The 15,917-nt window shown below is 33.2% G+C and overlaps 2 protein-coding genes across 2 annotated transcripts; both read left to right on the top strand.

Annotated features, from left to right (window-relative positions):
• Nucleotides 1–1,201: 1,201 nt before the first annotated feature.
• Nucleotides 1,202–7,192, top strand: CLPX (CLP protease regulatory subunit X). The gene is made up of 14 exons (XM_085755108.1): nt 1,202–1,983; nt 2,108–2,214; nt 2,543–2,622; nt 3,184–3,234; nt 3,728–3,802; nt 3,880–3,957; nt 4,135–4,191; nt 4,473–4,543; nt 4,637–4,736; nt 4,841–4,945; nt 5,292–5,354; nt 5,851–5,973; nt 6,531–6,683; nt 6,769–7,192. The coding sequence occupies exons 1-14, from the start codon at nt 1,379–1,381 to the stop codon at nt 6,835–6,837; spliced, it is 1,737 nt and encodes a 578-aa protein (XP_085611234.1). The 5' UTR covers nt 1,202–1,378; the 3' UTR covers nt 6,838–7,192.
• A 6,273-nt stretch (nt 7,193–13,465) lies between these two features.
• LOC146941336 (E3 ubiquitin-protein ligase SINAT5-like) lies at nt 13,466–15,827 on the top strand. The gene is made up of 3 exons (XM_085755099.1): nt 13,466–14,024; nt 14,692–15,078; nt 15,305–15,827. Exons 1-3 carry the CDS (start codon nt 13,794–13,796, stop codon nt 15,662–15,664), a joined length of 978 nt encoding a protein of 325 aa, XP_085611225.1. The 5' UTR covers nt 13,466–13,793; the 3' UTR covers nt 15,665–15,827.
• The last annotated feature ends 90 nt before the right edge of the window (nt 15,828–15,917 follow it).

The following is a 15,917-nucleotide window of genomic DNA, read 5'->3' as shown; positions in this document are numbered from 1 at the left end:
AGATACAAAACTTTAGGGCTACACCAAAGCATGTGAAACTCTCTTCCAAAAGAAGACCTCCATTGTTTTCACCAAAAACATGATACCAGTGCTCATCCTCCCTCTGGCGAGACAAACGACACACTTCAGAAAAACATTGTAGCAAGAAAGGTAGATATTTCTTGAATGCTCTTCTTTAGGATGCAAGACTTGCTCCACACACAGCTATGGACCTATGGTTCACATCAACTAATCTATGTATTACTCCAAATGTGACATTTATCTCTAAACTCAAGTATCGTTGAAAACAAGATCGTTCCTCCTTCACCAAAGTTGGTTCAGAGATAATTCTAACGTAATATTCCAATGAATAATGATTATAATGTGCCGATACATTGATGGATAGCTAAGACGCTTTACCTCCGTTAACAAATATAGATAGATTGAGGATTTACGTGATCCACAAAGACCTAGATTAATTAAGGACTTTCATTAAAAAAAGATGCTGTATGAACCAATATAAAATTTTGTCAAAACTGAATATAAAAATGAAAGTATACTTGATTTATATAGAGTATTATGAGTGTAAGACTATTGAGAGTTATAGAACATTCCTCTTTTGGTTTTTTTCTTCTAGTAAATTTTCCCGAATGAAAATAATTTTAACGAATTACACAAACTCTTCAGCAGAGTTTATAATTTTAAACCCTCACTTCAATATATCAGTATCATATAGAACTAGTATTTTTCCTATTAATTAACCTCTATAGATCAAAAGGAAAAAGAAAATCCTTTTCTTATTTGACGGGAGAAAATCCTTATTTAAAACATTATTACAACATTGTTGTTTTATTTATCAACAATGATATTTAAACACCTCAAATTTCTTCTACACAAATTCAAAACTTTATTTTATCTTTATATCACTCTTCTTATCCTTTTCCATCACTCTCTTCATCCATTTTTATCAAAGTGCATACAAGCATACAACCATCTAAGAAGTTGAGTGTCTACCAAATATTTTCTTTATTTAGTAAAAAAAAAAAAGATATTGTATTGTGGTAGTGGTTATTTAATTAGCAAGTTGTTGTGGCGGTTTTGATGTTGAGTCATGAGTGGTGCAACATTGCAGTTTCGAGTTTGGACATGAACCACTGTAAATAAAAATCCAAAAGATAAAAGGAAATAAATAAATAAATAAAAAACCCTGAAAATGAAAAATGTGTTCAATCCCTTCCCGCAACCGCAAACTCGATTCTCAGAATAAGACAACAACACCATATTCATAGATAATAGATTCACTTCACAAATCCTTGAACACAAAAAATACATACCCACACGAATCAATGTTCTGTTCATCTCTCTAGAAATCTCAAATCTAATCAATTAATTCAACCCTATGGCTGCTGCTGCTGCGTTTCGATCAAAACCTTCAAAGGAAAAAGCAACCCTCGCGTTATCTCAATTACGCTACTTCGCATTCAATTACACCCACGCTGGTCACTCACACTCTCCACCACGTTCACCGTTAATCAACACCCCTTATCACTTCACTTCCTTCAAACCCCTTTCTCTCCGCGGCGGCGATTTCATCCATAAGGGTAGTAGTAATACTACTCCTTCTACTGCCTCCACTTCCAACACCCTTGTCGAAGACTCTAATCAAAACCCTAATCATGTTCCTTATGATGTAACCGCTTATAGGGTTCTTGTTTCTTCCTTTGTTGATCCTCCTGAAGTTTGGTCTGGTGGTGGAATTGTTGTTCGTCCTGGGAATTATGATGTCTCTGGTGGTGGTGGAGGTGGTGGTGCTGCTAGCTCTGGTGATTCGGGGAATTCGAAAGATTGGTGTTGGGGTGGGTCTAATATGGGAGGTAGTTTTCCTACTCCGAAGGAGATTTGTAAAGGGCTTGATAAACATGTAATTGGACAAGAAAGGGCCAAGAAGGTGCTATCTGTGGCAGTCTATAATCACTATAAGAGAATATATCATGAAAAGTTGTGGTTGGTATATTACCTCAGCATGTTATGTTATTACTTTCATGCACATGTTGTACACTTTTTATTTTATTTTTGTTGCTTATGTAAAATGATTTTTTTTTAATGTTCTTACTATCTGGAATGTTAGGCATGCAGGAGATTCAAATATTGATGGTAAAGCCGATGTTGTTGATGATGACGACGATGTTGAACTTGAGAAAAGCAATATTCTTCTAATGGGGCCAACAGGATCAGGTAAACGGGTTTTTACCATTTCCACTCTCGACGTACTTATGGTTCTGTGTTGTCGCGTTTCTGTGTTGTAAGATGTTAATGTGTGATGCTTTTGTTCTTTAAATCACAAATTGTTCTAATGGATTGAGTTAGTATATTATTGAATTTTGTGCTCAGCATTGGTTTAAAATTCTATCCAGAAATCGTCATTTTCTTAAATAGACGGGGGAGGCAATTGAGTTTGGGACTTTTGCTTTTTCCATGATCATTTCCTTGAAATTTCGTTAATGCCTCATTTCTCATGGCAACCAGTTTAACTTGTTTTTCTTTGATGTTGTTTCAAGGACAGGGAAGACATTACTTGCCAAAACCTTGGCTAGGTTTGTAAATGTTCCCTTTGTTATTGCAGATGCAACCACACTCACTCAGGCAAGTTAGAACACTTTATTCTTGTTTTCTGATTTATCATATGTTAAAGTAGATAAATATAACTTAAAATTAGAGGTCAATGAATTGGATCCAAATATGATCTTTGATAGAACACTATGGCGTCATTTGATCCATGTAGCCGACTCCACTTAGTGGGATAAGGCTTGGTTGTTGTTGTTGTTGTTGTTGTTTCCCCTCTATTGAAAGACTTTCCAGAAAAAAAGAAGAATGCACATAATTGGGCCATTGCCATCATCTAATCTTATGGACTTAAAGCCATTTTCTTATATATAAGAACAAATTTAAATGTACATAGATGGACAATTTATGTAAATTCCTAATGAACAAATGTAGATATATATAAGAAGCATTTCTTTATGATAGAACTAAAAGCACCGAAAGTACCTCATGGAATTATCACTTCCTTTTCTAGGTGGTTGGAATTTATAAGACACATTCAGCATGTCTTTTTGCATTTATATCGTTTTTTATCTTAATTTATGTTATGTGAAAGCTTCATGTTTGTGTTTAAGGTCTTAACTCTAACATTGCCCTTTGCAGGCTGGTTATGTTGGAGAAGATGTGGAGTCCATATTATACAAGCTCCTTGCGGTAAATAATTTGTGACAACTGTTAAATTTAGACAATATTACAATGTGGTTTTTCTTGGCGCAACTGGTAAAGTTGTTGTCATGTGACTGGAAGGTCACAGGTTCAAGTCCTGGAAACAACCTCTTGTGTAAAAAACAGGGTAAGGTTGCGTACAATACACCAAAATGGTGGGACCCCTTCCCGGACCCTGCGTATGCGGGAGCTTTAGTGCACAAGGTTGCCCTTTTATTGCAATGTGGTTTTTCCTTAGACAACCCAAACACGACCCATGTTACTGTATCCAATATTTGAGTGTTTTTTGTTATTGAACAAAAGATGTAAACTTATTTAGAACATTCACCTGGTTTAATGTGTGATTCATCAAATTTTGAATTTTTTGGTGTTTCTTTCATGAAATCATGTAACTAGCTACTCTTCGGTGAAAGAAACATAAATTAGCAAGCATAGCATAATAAATTATAGTCTGAATCAACATTGCATAAATTTATTTCAGGCTGCAGATTATAATGTGGCAGCTGCACAGCAAGGCATTGTTTACATTGATGAAGTTGACAAGATTACCAAAAAGGTTCCCCATTATTTTCTATATTTTCCCTACCGACTATGTATTTTTTCACTGTTCTAAATCACTTCTCGTCATTTCAGGCCGAGAGCCTTAATATCAGTAGAGATGTCTCTGGTGAAGGTGTTCAGCAGGCATTACTGAAGATGCTTGAGGGAACGGTTAGTTCTTTTCATGATTACCAACACCAAAAAAAACTGAACAGCTGGATTTGAAATTTTATGAAGCTGCTTATAACATGACAATGAAACAGCAAAGTCTAAGATAGTTGAAATTTTATTTTTAGTATTTTTAGCAGTCCTTTGTATGTTGATCTTGTTCCATTCTTTCCAATCCAGATTGTCAATGTTCCCGAGAAGGGAGCCCGAAAGCATCCGAGAGGTGACAATATTCAGGTACATGTACATTATTCTTCATGAATTACAGTTTCAGGTATTTATTTGCTTGTAGCCTGTAGGGGCTATCAGATATATTCATGGAACTGATACATGGGTGCAATTATATTTCAATAATTAAGAATGTTCATTATTTAAACCTTTAAGTAAGTTTATGTCTATATGTATCATTGTATCTGTGCACTCTGGATTGGTTGAATTTCACGTCTTGAATTCTTTTTAATTGCAAAGAGCTGTCTGTGGTGTTCATTTTATTTATAAGTGTTGTGCTATCTACGTAGATTGACACCAAGAATATACTTTTCATCTGCGGAGGAGCCTTCATTGACTTAGAGAAAACAATTTCGGAAAGGTTGAACAAATCCTGAAAATTATATAGCAGCAGTTTTATAATGTGGTATGCGCCGTGTTTCTATAACCAGTCAATCTGTTGATCACCTTTCAGGCGCCAAGATTCTTCTATTGGATTTGGAGCACCTGTACGTGCAAAGATGAAGGCTGGAAGTGTCACAGAGGCTGCAATTGCATCATCATTATTAGGAACTGTAAGTTTCTTGTGACCAATCTTGTAAGCATACTGGCTTTTAGTACTATCCAAGCTAATTTCAAGTTTGATCTGTACATCATTGAAAATTATTATTTTTGACAGGTTGAAAGCAGTGATCTTATAGCATATGGTTTAATACCTGAATTTGTTGGACGGTTTCCTATTCTTGTTAGTCTGTCAGCGTTAACTGAAAATCAACTCATTCAGGTAGGCTATATATTTGTGATCATTAAACTTGGTCACTCAAGTTTTTTTTTTTACTTGAAATGCATTTCTCTTTTTTGTGTGTTCATTATTGAATGAAGTAGTCAGTAGTGGGTTGAGTATTTATTTATTGATAGTGAAATTGAATTGGTTGGTGAGGAATTCAGAGGGACTATTGATTCTCAGTGTGCAACAGCATTCGGATCTGGCATTGTTTTTCGTTTTTTGTCTTTCCCTTTTTCATTCAGTTAAAGTGTGCTGTTTACTCGAATTATGTCCGTAAAAGTGCTTTGTTTTTTTAACTTTACAAGTCATTTTTAATGTCACCTGATACCATTAATTTCTACAGGTCCTCACAGAACCAAAGAGTGCTTTAGAGAAGCAATACAAGAAGACATTCCAAATTAATGGAGTAAGTTTCCACAAGGCTCCTAATTCCTTGTACATTTCACTGCTGACAAGTTTTCTCTCCAATAGTTTAAGCACGGGAAGCTACAATAGCAACCTAACATTATATCTATAACACAAATTAAACTGTTCTAGTATATATATAAGCTGTTTTCATAAGCTATCATAGAGGTCTTAAGGAAATAAGCTGAAAACAGCTTATGAAAATGTCCAAAGTTGTTTTTATAAGTTCTCCTAAACAGTGTAACAAGTGCTTATGCTAGTAGTTAAGCTCAAAGAAGTTAATCCAAACGGGCTCTAGGTCTATGGGTCTTTTCACTTATAAATAAAACTTATTTCTTGTTTGTTTATGCCTTTGTGGTAGTTTTAATGATTGAGGATCAACCAAATAAAAAAGTAGTGGAATTGGTTGCTCATTTAGATTTTGAATTGTTGGCAAAGGCTTTCTTGGGATGGAAATGGCTGTTCTGACAACAATATGTTGTGCATTTCATTTTCAGGTGAAACTACATTTTACGGAAAGCGCTCGCAAGTCAATTGCAAGACAAGCAATGTCTAAAAATACTGGTGCTCGGGGATTACGGGCAATAATAGAGAGTATTTTGGTAGATGCCATGTATGAGGTATGCTTTTATCTTTATTTTCTTCAGATGAACAATTTTTTCATAGTGCGATATGGAGTGAAGGTGTAGCCTCTGATCAGAGGGTGCATAACATCAAAGACTAGACATAATTACCCATCGGATCTTTGTACCCACATGTGTGTATTAACCTATATTTTATGTTTATTTAAATATCAGATAACATAGAGAATAGACATTCAAAACTTCACACCCCTACCTACAAACCATGAGTTTACTTGCTGTTTGCTGGTGGCCGTTTTATATCAGAAAAATGCTCTTCTTTAGGTTCCACAACTGGCCAATATTGAAGCAGGGCATTAATTAATTAATTAATTGACTTCCTCCTCATCCTCATATTTAAGTGTCTTCTTGGAATATATGCATGTCTTAATTTATTTTGTCACTTTAGAATATCGATTATAATTTTTCAATAATATTCTTATTGATTTGTATGTCAACTACCCTATATTAATTATTCATTTCACCTAACTTCCACTACACTAAGGACATATTACTCAACGAAGATTATTGGCTTGATTGGGTCAAATTTTGTGCAGATTCCCGATATCAGAACAGGCGACGATGTTATAGATGCTGTTGTTGTTGATGAAGACTCCGTTGGAGGTGAGGCTTCAGTGAGAGGCGCTAAAATCCTTTATGGCAGGGGTGCATTCGATCGTTATCTTTCCAAGGAGAAGAACGGGTCGGAGGTATGTATAATTTGCAATGACATGAATATTGTCTTTTTTGTTGTATCAAATTAGTTCATAATCATGTTTGTTTTCTGTATTATAGACTACGGAGGTTTCTGGTGGTGATCAGGAAGCAGAGACAGAGCTTCCTTCCATTGTGGCCAGCATGTAATCAAACCGTTGCTGATATTTATTATAGTTTATCTTTGTACATAATAACTAGTTGATACATTTGTTAAAATAATATAAAGGGTTAGATTCAGATTTTCCCATGTGGATTGGGTTGAAATCAATGTACTATAAGTCATAAGAGTAGTTCAATAGTGACTTCCCATGGTCAGTTTCATAATTACAAATCATGGTGAGGTAAACCAAATGTCGCATACGTTTTCTAAATGTGAGAATACCTTATTCATTGATGTAGTTTTGGGGCAATACTGGTGGAAGGAACCAAAAATGTACATCACTTTATTTGATTCCTGTTTGGTCTTTTTATTTTATCCAATCTCCTCGGACATTTGACGTAACTTATTGAGCAATAGAGCAACAGCCCATAGATTCAACACTGCCTTCTTTTACGAGATAAAACATCAGCATTTCAGTCATACAAAATTAAAATAAGTGGCCAACCCCAACAATTTAACGATTCAGTGGCAATTATTTGATATTTATATAGTTTTTATCATAGGGTGCAAGTATATACTCCCTCCATCCCAAAATGTAAGCAAAAGAAAAACTCAATTTCTTTGTCCCAAAATGTAAGCAAACATTTATCCTATTTAATCTTGTTTTTTTAAAAATGTAAATTACATTCAATTTTCTCTCTCTTCCATTTTTTCATAACTAATAGCCAATGAAAATTGTTTTTACGTCTTTCTATAAAACTTATTACAAAGAAAACACAAAAAAACTATACTTCAAATTCTTATTCTTATGTTTTAGTTTTCTTAATAAGTGATTTTTTTTTTCCTTACAATTTTGAACAGTACTCTTTTTGGATATTGATTACATTGCGATTGTAAAAACTATTTTTTTTTTTCACATTTAAGCTGTCGTGGGTTTTATTGCTTCTACAACAATTTTTCAGCTCACTGCCTTAAGCATTTAAGTATTTCAACTGAACTTACCAGTTGCTATTGTAATAGCTCTAACACTTACTTCTTTTTTCATTGATTAAATTTGTGTTCCAGCAATTTACAAGATATCTATGATTTGTTGGGGTTCATATAAATATAACAAATAAAAAAGAGTATATTAAAAAGTGTGTATTAGAGAATATGTTGTTAACGCTCTTCATACCTGAAATATGTGTACTCTAACTATGTCGATATTTTAATGGTATTAGAAAAGAACCATAAATTATACACAAAAAAAAAAAAAAAAAAAAAGAACCATAAAAAGTTGCGTGGCTGAATAGAAAAGCAGTGATGGAAAAATGAGAGCTAAATAAATACACCTCATCAGATTCTTGGTGTGAATTTGTACGTAGTGATTATTGAGATGGAGCTTCATCCTGTGATTACAGCCTTCCATCGACTTGAATAAGATATCTTGCCAAGCTTTGTCTTGGTCGATTTCTTACGGTTCGAGTTTTATCAACAATAGTTTTGTTACTTGTTAAGAAAAAAAATGGTTTTGTTGCCTTTCAAGTTTTATTTTTATTTTTGAGGCATGTTGCCTTTGTGTTTTTTGTTGTTATCTTCTTGTCTTATTTTATTTTTTATTAAAACTTAAAGCATTGTTTTTACTTATGTTATTAATTAAAATATAGAATTAATATGTAAATATTATTTCAATTGATGAGAATATCATTATTTTTGTTATGATTTCGATATTACAACCTTTAAATTTGGGTAGGATCACATTTGTGATAAACTCTATCAGTTTGGTCGTCAAGGTAAAATACATAATAAGATGTTCACGTGAGCTTAAAATATTATAGGGTTGATGTTTCGAACCTCGAACACGCTATTTATTCTCTATAAAAGGAAAATTTTTATTTACTAGACTACTTAATCAAAAATACATAATCAAGTAAATGTTTGATGAGACAATAATATATTATAAGTTAACCCAAAAATTTATCATATCATATCATATCTTAGTCCTATCATGATATATATTTTATCGTGTCATCATGAGGTATGTATAAAAAAACATGGTGAAATAAAATAATGTTATCCAATTTGTCTCGTGGCTTGAAACACACGATAATAATGGTGTTATCTAATTGGTATCATATCTTATAAATACCCAACTCTATATTTTATTGTATCTCTATTCTATCCTACCGCAAAACATGTTTAATGTTGTTGTGTTTGTAATCTGTAGGGTGTAAAGTTAAAAACTCTTGTTAAATTAAGAGATACTTATATAACCATTACATTACATTGAGTAGAGTAAAACATAACTGAGATTTTTGTATCTCTCGCCAAATTTTTGGTTCGAGACTTGTGAATGAAAAAAATAAACTTGAAACTATGTTAAAGGCTGACAATCAAATTTCTTAACAAAGATTAATAATAACAAATCCAACCTTGATTGATTTGGTAATATGTAGATTTGAGATGTTAGAGTGTGCTAATCTCAAAGTCTCAAGTTAAAATTCTTATAGTTTTAATTTAGCGTTTTGCTAGAAGTCATCCATGAAAGTGTCTTTTAGCAATCCACACTTCAAGGTGTGATTTCCACTTTTTAGTTACAACTTTGCTAAAAGACACCTTCATAAAAATTAGTTGGTGTCTTTTAACAAATGCTCATAGAATAACTTGCTAGAAGACACCTTTATAAAAAATTGTCTTCTAGCAAAACCCTTTAATTTATGTGTTAGTCCATACGAAATTTTGTTATCGTTTTAAATCAAACTCAAGATAAGTAGTTTGGATTAATCAGTCATTAAGGTAAATATCGACTTTTATTTTTTAAAAAAAGAAAAAGTAACAATAAAGATGACGTTTACACCAACAACGTCGTTATAAACAAAATTAAACTAAAAATAAGATATTGTGTTGTCATCTTATCCGACGCTTGTGGTTAAACTAAAACCCATAGTTTTCAGACTCGGCTCGGTCATCGACTCGGCAGGGGTACTGGGTCACTGGGTCAATGGTCGAACCACTGGGTCGTTGGTCGAACCGCATGACTGAACCGGAACCACTCGGATGACTCGGTTAGATAACTCGGTCCTTAGATTAAATTTATATAGTTATTTAACCGGATTAACTCGGATTGAATCGGTGACTCGGTCACTTTAAAAACTAAAATAATGACCCCTGTAAAATAAGATAAAAACTATCCAACAATAATAATTTCATAGGCTAATTGCTCAAATTCAAAACATAGTCATAACTCAAAATACATCTTGGTAGTAAAAATCCAAATAGATCCCAAAAAAGTATGATTCCAATTCCAACATAAATTCAAGTAAGCAGAGATTGCCCCAGTTATAAAAATCCAAAAAGATCCCAAAAAATCATAATTCCAACACAAGTATTATCATCAATAACATTTAATTCCAAGGAGTCAAGATTGATTGAGCAAAACGACGTCGTTTCAGACTTTCAGTTAAGCAAAAAAAAAAAAGCAAAAAAAAAAGAAGCAAAAAACCAGTATGACCCATGACTCGGCCGAGTCACCGGTTTTGACCGGTTTTGACTGGTTTTGACCGAGTTTGACCGAGTTAACTGCATGGCCGATCCAAATGTTGGCTCGAACCGGCTTACCCACCGGTTCACGGTCCGACCGGCCGGTCCGAGCCGAGTCTGAAAACTATGCTAAAACCTGTAAAATATGGATAGTGAGCTTGAATGATTTGCTTACACTTCGCACCAATTCAGCTATTAGCCTATCATCATTTCATACTACTAGGTTTTCTCGTTCACTTTGCAATCATTTGGACCCTTTATCATTGAGTTAAAAAAATGAATTAGGATTGAGACTAAACATGAAATGAGGTATTTAAGTTAAATTATTTTGAAAAATGATATTTGTATAACTATCTTATGATAATTTTCTTTTTTAAATTCATACTGTATTTTTACTTTCTCTCTATTGTTTTAGTTTTTGTGTCCATGTCTATTCTTCTTTGTATATCCTTGATTGTCACAAAAGTTGTTCCACAAATGAATGTTCAAATAATATATCTCAATTAGTATTTTATATCTCTTCTAATGAGCAATGCTAATAACAACCGCTTGTACAGTCGCTTTTTAGCACACGCCCATTCACAGGGCCACGTATTCACATTTTTTTTCATCTATTACTTGATAACCGGCTAAACCAGTTAGTGTAATTTTTTTTTATGACTTGGTTTCTGAAAGAAAAAGAAAAAAACAACGACTGCGGATGGTCTTTGGACTCCATAGATGACTGCATATCCTTGTACTATTTAGCTCCACCTTTCTAGATTCAACATCTTAAACCTTCTGATCCATAACTCATTCAAAATCAAAACCCATAACTGCATATATCGCTTCAGCAGAGTCACAAACCAAAATCCATAACTCATTCAAAATCCACAACCCACTAAGATCCTCACTATCCAAATCAAACCCATGAAATAAGTTTTCTTTGAAACACCCATCTTCAAACCTACCAAGTTCTGGTTTTGATGGTAGAAACAAAGACCCAAATGGTTTATAATTTAAAACCCATCTAAGTGAAATTCCAAACAATGGTTTCCATTGAGTAAATAACAGAGGATGTTTTTCAGCAGATCCTTGACTCTTGAGCAAAGATTTTCAATTTACGAAACCATTGAAATTGGTGCAAATTGGCTTTATATTGGTTTTATGCAACTTGTTAATTTTGTGATTATTTGGTCACCCATTGCTAAATTGAACATGTGTAGGTTATGATGAAGTTTTAATTAGAAAGAATGGTGGATAGTGGCGGTGGTTGGATGGAGAAGGCACTTCTCACTGTTACAGGCTTACGGCGTCGTAAAGGATGAAAAGTTGAAGTGGTTAAAAAAATAAAATTAAAAAATAAGCAAAACCTGATTAACAGGTAGCCAAATAAACTAGTCAAAATTTAGATGACGTGCACCAATTAAAAAGCATGTGACTAAAAGAGAGTGGTTGAGCATCTGTCGCTAGCATTGCTCCTCTTCTAATATATGCTCTCTTTCTTTCGAGATCAATATCCACAATTAATGATGACTGACGTCAAGATACAATATTAGCAATTTTGTGTCTAAATAATGAGTTAAGATTCTTTCTACTTGGTATTATCTCTATTTGTTTCATCATCAAAGTTTTGATGTATAAAGGTTAAATCAATGTCTTCAGTTTTAAAAATATGTATATTTATATAATTTATTTAGTTTAAAACTATAATAATTGACATTTTCATTTTAATTTGAAAATGAAGAGGATCTCAACCCCATGTAACACTATAAATCAAACACTCCATCAATATCTATCTATACTACTAGGAAAAAAAATTATAAAAATTTGATATTTTGAAAATATTTATCGAGACAAATCCAACATCTTATATTTTAGAGTAAATTACACTCCTCTCCCCTCAAAGATGCTTGAATTACAACCCCCTCCCTTAATAATTAAATATGCACTACACTTTAATCTATTTTAACATAAACAAATATTTTTATGATATATAATAATTTTGAACCATCATTTAAAAAAAATTAATTCATTTCTTTATAATTTAAATGTCAATAATAATTAAATTTAAATATTTTGCTATTGATTTGATAATTTAGAGTATAAAATTAACTTTTAAATAACCATGCTTTATTGTCTTTAGTAATTTTTCACATATTTTAATTTTATTTTTGGTTGTTTCATATTTTATAATAGGGTTTAAAACTACATGTTAATGAAATTGTGAATAAAAAATAGCGAAAAATATGTATTTAATTTTTTATTCTATTAAAATAGACCCGTAATACTATTTTTTCGAAGTGTGTTAGATTATTATTATTTTTCTAGATTATTTGAAATAAAAAATAAATATTGAGGGAGTAAAGTGTAGATTTTAACATAAGGGGGGAGGGGAATGTAATTCAAGCTTCTCTTAGGGGAGGGGAGTGAAAAGTTTTCTAATATGTTTTGAATAAGAGGGGAGGGGAGTGTATATTTTAACATAAGAGGGGAGGAGAGTGTAATTCAAACATCTTTGAGGGGAGAGGAGTGTAATTTACTCTATATTTTACAATTTACATTAGTATATTAGTTGAAAAATATGATCAAATTATGTTATATGAAGAATGCACATTTTCAAATTAAGTCATTTAAAATGGAACAAAGACTATATATATATATATATATATATATATATATATATATATATATATATTTCACTTTTTCTTTGTCTTTTAATACAAGATCTTGTAGAATTTCGCTTGCATTAATAATTTTTTTATTACATGCGAAATTGGTCCAACAAACTTACAATAAAGAACCAATGAAAATAAAAGTAATCCATATTTGAAACAAATTTATTGTTACAACTATTTGTTTCTGTTTCTTCCCTCAAAAAACTATTTGTTTCTGTTTTTAAATTTGTGAATTTTGTTAGAGTGTGGAGGAACTATTAACAGGTAAATTTATTGGAATTGAAATTGTGTGCTCTACCGGAGTCAGTTAAGTTTCTTTTAATTGTGATTTTCTAACTTGAAATTGAAACAACCAACCAAAATTACCCAAAAAGAAAAATTACCAAAAAAAAAAAAACCAACAACAACAAAAAACACGTTCCTTCAAAAAAAAAAAATATTAAATCTCTTACCGTTGGATTAATCCATCAAGTATCTAATTTCAGAAATTTAACGGTTCATCTTTCATTCTCTTTTTCTCTGTCTTGTTGTTGCACAGAGAAGAGAGAGAAAGAGAAAAACAGAGACAACGAAGAAAAGAACCTGTTCTGTTCTGTTCTGTTCTTCCCCAGAACAGAGTTTGGTTTTCTCCGTGTTTTGTTTCTCTCTCTTTCAATCTTCCTCTATTTTCTCGTTTAAAATTTTCCTGGGAAAAAAGATAGAAAATAAGGGAGACAATTGGGGGGAGAAAATTTTGAGAAAAAGGGGAATACCCAGATAATTAATTTGGTGAAATTTGCGATTTTGATTAGTGGGTTGTTTTTGTTTTAACGGTTTGGTGAGAGTTGATGGAGTTGGATAGCATTGAGTGTGTATCATCTTCTGATGGTATGGATGAGGATGAGATCCATTCACATCATCATCATCATCACTCTGAATTTTCTTCCACAAAGGCTAGAAATGGAGGTGCAAATATCAATAATATTTTGGGTCCTACCGCCATTGCTCCTGCAACTAGTGTTCATGAATTGCTTGAATGTCCTGTTTGTACTAATTCAATGTACCCTCCAATTCATCAGGTCTGTTTTTTGTTTTGAATTATTTATTTAATTATCATGATTTCATTTGAATTGGAAGATTTTAGGGTTTTCATAAAAAAAATTAGGAGAGGGGGGTACATTTGAATGGATTAGTCTTTAATATGATTGTGAAATTATAAATTTCTGAGTCTGTAATGTGATTCAGGTTGGTTATGTCAAGTTTGGATATCTTTATTGATAATGTTGAAACTGATTCATTCAATGTATTTTGCACTCAAGCCTAATGCACCCCAGAAGTGTATTTCAAGGAAAATTCTATTTCTTAAACTATAACCTAAGTGAAGTTGAAGAGGTTATTGAAATTAATCAAATTGTATTCAATGACAACACCATAAGGCGTAGTCTTAGAATATCTATTTTATGTTCTGATGTCTGTGCATTTCCATTGTCCAGTTGTCAATATTTGTGTGCACGTATGACTGCAACCACACAATAGTGAATCCAGCGAAATTTTAACCATTAAATCTATGGGGTGTTGTATGTTGAAATATATTCATGTCATAGAAACTTTAGCCAGTCTTTGATTAACTCATGTTAGTATCTTTAATTGAGCTGTGAGGAAGTTGATCTTTGCCATGATTAAGCTACAAAAAGTGTATGTTTGCCAAAAGGTGAGGATAAAATATGACAATTAGTTTCTTTGCAGTGTCACAATGGCCACACACTATGTTCCACATGCAAAACACGGGTGCATAACCGATGTCCGACTTGTAGACAAGAGCTTGGAGATATCAGGTGTCTAGCACTGGAGAAGGTGGCTGAATCACTTGAGTTACCGTGCAAGTACTACTCCCTCGGATGTCCAGAAATCTTTCCGTACTACAGCAAGCTTAAGCATGAGACAGTATGTAATTTTAGACCTTATAGTTGTCCTTATGCTGGATCAGAGTGTTCCACTGTTGGCGATATTTCCTTCCTCGTTGCTCATTTGAGGGATGATCATAAGGTGGACATGCACACCGGATGCACATTCAACCATCGTTATGTGAAGTCAAATCCCCGTGAAGTAGAGAATGCAACCTGGATGCTCACAGTAAGTGTTTAATCTAGTATTTTATCGTTTTAGATGGCCGGAACATATTTGTGTACCATTTGATTGGTTAAATGGTTTTATATTATTTTTCTGTTGACGGGTGACAGATGAGGACAACTTCATATCAATTCACCCTCTCGCTGCAACATGTAATCTTATCTCAGTATATATATACTCCTCACTTTCTCTGATTCTTCTGTTTGCCGACTTTACTTTTGTTTGGTAGGTATTTCATTGTTTCGGCCAATATTTCTGCCTTCATTTCGAAGCTTTTCAGCTCGGCATGGCCCCTGTTTACATGGCATTCCTTCGGTTTATGGGCGACGAAAACGAAGCTCGGAACTACAGCTATAGCCTGGAAGTTGGGGCCAATGGCAGGAAACTAATTTGGGAGGGTACGCCACGAAGTGTTCGAGATAGCCACCGTAAAGTTAGGGATAGCCATGATGGTCTCATCATTCAAAGAAATATGGCACTATTTTTCTCTGGTGGGGATAGGAAGGAGCTGAAACTTAGAGTCACCGGAAGAATATGGAAGGAACAGAATCAAGATGCTGCAGTGTGCATACCTAATCTATGTAGTTGACATGTTATTTGGGGAGCATTTTTTATTGTTTGTGTATTTGGTGGACTCTTTTAAGCTTAATTACACCAACTTTGTGCTTGTTGTAATAGATTAAGGCACTAAAATGGCATTGTATTTTTCAGTTTTCTTGAGCTGTTTAATAAACAAAATTCTTCTTTCAAAATTTGCCTGATCAGAATTTAACACTACTGGAAACTAAAATTTGTTTGGTCTAAACACTGAAATTTGCTGCCACTTGTCATCTATGCAATTG

This window comes from Medicago sativa, chromosome 3 (genome assembly GCF_051527215.1).
Source record: "Medicago sativa cultivar Bolivia chromosome 3, Bolivia_mono, whole genome shotgun sequence".
Lineage (NCBI taxonomy): Eukaryota > Viridiplantae > Streptophyta > Magnoliopsida > Fabales > Fabaceae > Medicago > Medicago sativa.
The sequence above is the reverse complement of the archived record's forward strand: the minus strand, read 5'-3'. Positions and strand labels throughout refer to the sequence as shown.